Here is a 4,512-nt window from a genome sequence, read left to right as displayed (position 1 = left end):
TAGGAGGGTCAGAGGCGTGCAAAGAATGGAGTGAATTGGAACATTGAGGTATACCGGGGTCGACGTGCTGTCAATGGATTAAACCAGGTCTTGTGAAGCGTCTGGGGTAAACTATGGAAGTTCTGTGGGGCCTGGATGTGGAAAGGGAGCTGTGGTTTCGGCTCATTATTACATGACAGCTAAAGATTGAGTGTGAACGAATGTGGCTTTTGTTGTCTTTTCCTGCCGCTACCTTGCGCACATGAGGGGGGAGGGATTTGTTATTTCATGTGTGGCGGGATGGCGATGGGAATAAATAAATGCAGACAGTATTAATTATGTACATGCGTGTATATGTATATGTCTGTGTGTGTATGTAAATGTATACGTTGAGATGTATTGGTATGTATATTTTCGTGTGTGAATGTGTATGTATATACATTTGTATGTGGGTGGGTTTGGCCATTCTTTCGTCTGTTTCCTTGCGCTACCTCGCTAACGCGGGAGACAGCGACACAGCAAAATTATATTCTTTCTTTCTTTCATACTATTCGCCATTTCCCGCGTTAGCAAGGTAGCGTTAAGAACAGAGGACTGGGCCTCTGAGGGAATATCCTCACCTGGCCTCGTTCTCTGTTCCTTCTTTTGGAAAATCAAAAAAAAAAATGAGAGGGGAGGATTTCCAGCCCCCCGCTCCCTCCCCTTTTAGTCGCCTTCTACGACACGCAGGGAATACGTGGGAAGTATTCTTTCTCCCCTATCCCCAGGGATAATATAAATATATATATATATATATATATATATATATATATATATATATATATATATATATATATATATATATATATATATATATATCCAGAGGAAGGAGAGTGAAATTGAAATACATTTCGCTGATAAAGAAAGGGTTATAAGGGATTATAAGGATCAGTGACAAAATTAGAATTAGTAAAACATAAGAAAAAGGAAAAGAACTAGATAAGAAAAAACTAAATCCCAAGAAAGTGGAGTGTAACGAAAAAAAAAGACTATTGCTAATAAAAAAAAGGATTATGAGAGATTATAAGGACGAGTGATAAACTTAGCAAGAGTGAATAAAACATAGGAAGGGAGTTCAGAGAATGCAACCAGCTACCACAGGAGGCGGCTGGCGAGAAAGACTAGAGTAGAAAGAAGAGGCGTGTGGGTTGCTGTCTTCTGACTGCTGCTGTACGACACAGACCCCTGTGAGCCGAACAGGTGGCTATAGTTGTGGGGTAACTCAACAGAGAGGGTCGTCTCGCTGCTCAGCCAGTACATTTCGGGGATGGACGCCACACACTTCACTTGCAGACCGTCCAGCTGCACCATGGTCAGCCGCAGGAGAAACTGCAGGCTCTTTACGGCCGTCTCCAACCCCGACGTCTCGTTCACGAACACCAGCTCCCGACTGTCCCAAGTAGGGTCAACAGACTCGTCGTTGATGTAGAAGGTGAGGTTTGGGGCAGGCCTGGCGCCGTGGGACGTACAGTTGACGGTGATCAGCTGCTGAAGCCTGTAGGGTCCAACTCCATCTTCGATAATCCTTGGCTGCTCGTCTGGCAAATCTACGACAATCAAGAGGGCACTGTCTGAGGAGGTTTTGAACACAGGGGCTTCCCCAGACACCTCGCATCGGTAGTTGCCCCCGGCCGCCTCCGTCAAGTTGTGTATAAGGACGCGTCCGCGGTGCGACTGCTGGGGGTCCACATCGAAGTAAGGTACCGGGAAAATCCTGACCGAGGGTGTCTCGAGGGGCGTCCAGCGGTAGAACTCGTATATGCCGAAGTACCATTTGAGCGAGTAGACGTGGTCCCCTTCGTCCGCCCACTCACACACCAGCCACCCGCCCTCGCCTACTGCCAGGGACGCAGGTACCTCCAACCTGGTGATCCTGATGGCCAACGACACTCCTTGGATGATGAGAAGACGGAGAATGACGGCAGTAAATGAGGGTGTGGACGTCATGCTGCTGAGCTGGGAGTCAACGTGCGCCTGTATTCTGGTGTTTCCAACACTTGTTGATTCACTGCGACCCGGCCGATTCCCAGCTCTTGAGAGATTTTGACTAATTGACCATTGCTCACTTTATATCCTTACGACTTTCCACCAAACTCTGCATAATTATCTACTTCCCATTCAAACAAATCAGTAAGATGACACCTCAGAATACCTTACACCTTCCGTCCCCACAGTGACATCAACATGCGGATGCTTCCCAACCTCACCCGTCCGACAGTTTGGTCTGCAAAAATTATATATATATATATATATATATATATATATATATATATATATATATATATATATATATATATATATATATTATTTATTTATATTTTTTACCTATTTTGCTTTGTCGCTGTCTCCCGCATTTGCTAGGTAGCGCAAGGAAACAGACGAAAGAAATGGCCCAACCCACCCCATACACATGTATATATATACACGACCACACACGCAAATATACATACCCATACATCTCAATGTACACTTATATATACACACACAGACACATACATATATACACATGCACACAATTCACACTGTCTGCCTTTATTCATTCCCATCGCCACCTCGCCACACATGGAATAACATCCCCCTCCCCCCTCATGTGTGCGAGGTAGCGCTAGGAAAAGACAACAAAGGCCCCATTCGTTCACACTCAGTCTCTAGCTGTCATGCAATAATGCCCGAAACCACAGCTCCCTTTCCACATCCAGGCCCCACACAACTTTCCATGGTTTACCCCAGACGCTTCACATGCCCTGAATCAATCCAATGACAGCACGTCGACCCCGGTATACCACATCGATCCAATTCACTCTATTCCTTGCACGTCTTTCACCCTCCTGCATGTTCAGGCCCCGATCACTCAAAATCTTTTTCACTCCATCTTTCCACCTCCAATTTGGTCTCCCACTTCTTGTTCCCTCCACCTCCGACACATATATCCTCTTGGTCAATCTTTCCTCACTCATTCTCTCCATGTGCCCAAACCATTTCAAAACACCCTCTTCTGCTCTCTCAAACACACTCTTTTCATTTCCACACATCTCTCTTACCCTTACATTACTTACATTACCTCACACCACATATTGTCCTCAAACATCTCATTTCCAGCACATCCACCCTCCTGCGCACAACTCTATCCATAGCCCACGCCTCGCAATCATACAACATTGTTGGAACCACTAATCCTTCAAACATACCTATTTTTGCTTTTCGAGATAATGTTCTCGACTTCCACACATTCTTCAAGGCTCCTAGGATTTTCGCCCCCTCCCCTACCCTATGACTCACTTCCGCTTCCATGGTCCATCCGCTGCCAGATCCACTCACAGATATCTAAAACACTTTACTTCCTCCAGTTTTTCTCCATTCAAACTTACCTCCCAATTGGCTTGACCCTCAACCCTACTGTACCTAATAATCTTGCTCTTATTCACATTTACTCTTAACTTTCTTCTTTCACACACTTTACAAACCCCGTCACCAGCCTCTGCAGTTTCTCACATGAATCAGCCACCAGCGCTGTATCATCAGCGAACAACTGACTCACTTCCCAAGCTTTCTCATCCCCAACAGACTGCATACTTGTCCCTCTTTCCAAAACTCTTGCATTTACCTCCCTAACAACTCCATCCATAAACAAATTAAACAACTATGGAGACATCACACACCCCTGACGCAAACCTACACTCACTGAGAACCAATCACTTTTCTCTCTTCCTACACGTATATATGCCTTACATCCTCGATAAAAACTTTTCACTGCTTCTAACAACTTGCCTCCCACACCATATATTCTTAGTACCTTCCACAGAGCATCTCTATCAACTCTAACATATGCCTTCTCCAGATCCATAAATGCTACATAGAAATCCGTTTGCTTTTCTAAGTATTTCTCACATACATTCTTCAAAGCAAACACCTGATACACATATCTTCTACAACTTCTGAAACCACACTGCTCTTCTCCAATCTGATGCTCTTCACCCTCTCAATCAATACCCTCCCATATGATTTACCAGGAATACTCAACCAACTTATACCTATATATATATATATATATATATATATATATATATATATATATATATATATATATATATATATATATTTTATATTTTTATTTATTATACTTTGTCGCTGTCTCCCGCGTTTGCGAGGTAGCGCAAGGAAACAGACGAAAGAAATGGCCCCCCCCCCCCATACACATGTATATACATACGTCCACACACGCAAATATACATACCTACAGAGCTTTCCATGGTTTACCCCAGACGCTCCACATGCCTTGATTCAATCCACTGAGAGCATGTCAACCCCGGTATACCACATAACTCCAATTCACTCTATTCCTTGCCCTCCTTTCACCCTCCTGCATGTTCAGGCCCCGATCACACAAAATCTTTTTCACTCCATCTTTCCACCTCCAATTTGGTCTCCCTCTTCTCCTCGTTCCCTCCACCTCCGACACATATATCCTCTTGGTCAATCTTTCCTCACTCATTC

The 4,512-nt window shown here is 44.3% G+C and overlaps 1 protein-coding gene across 1 annotated transcript; it reads right to left on the bottom strand.

The window, feature by feature from the left end:
- Nucleotides 1–852: 852 nt before the first annotated feature.
- Nucleotides 853–2,225, bottom strand: LOC139764005 (uncharacterized). The gene has a single exon (XM_071690475.1). It carries the CDS (start codon nt 1,963–1,965, stop codon nt 1,111–1,113), a length of 855 nt encoding a protein of 284 aa, XP_071546576.1. The 5' UTR covers nt 1,966–2,225; the 3' UTR covers nt 853–1,110.
- Nucleotides 2,226–4,512: the final 2,287 nt, after the last annotated feature.

Source organism: Panulirus ornatus, chromosome 48 (assembly GCF_036320965.1).
Source record: "Panulirus ornatus isolate Po-2019 chromosome 48, ASM3632096v1, whole genome shotgun sequence".
Lineage (NCBI taxonomy): Eukaryota > Metazoa > Arthropoda > Malacostraca > Decapoda > Palinuridae > Panulirus > Panulirus ornatus.
Note: the sequence above shows the minus strand (reverse complement) of the source record. Positions and strands in the feature narration are given on the sequence as shown.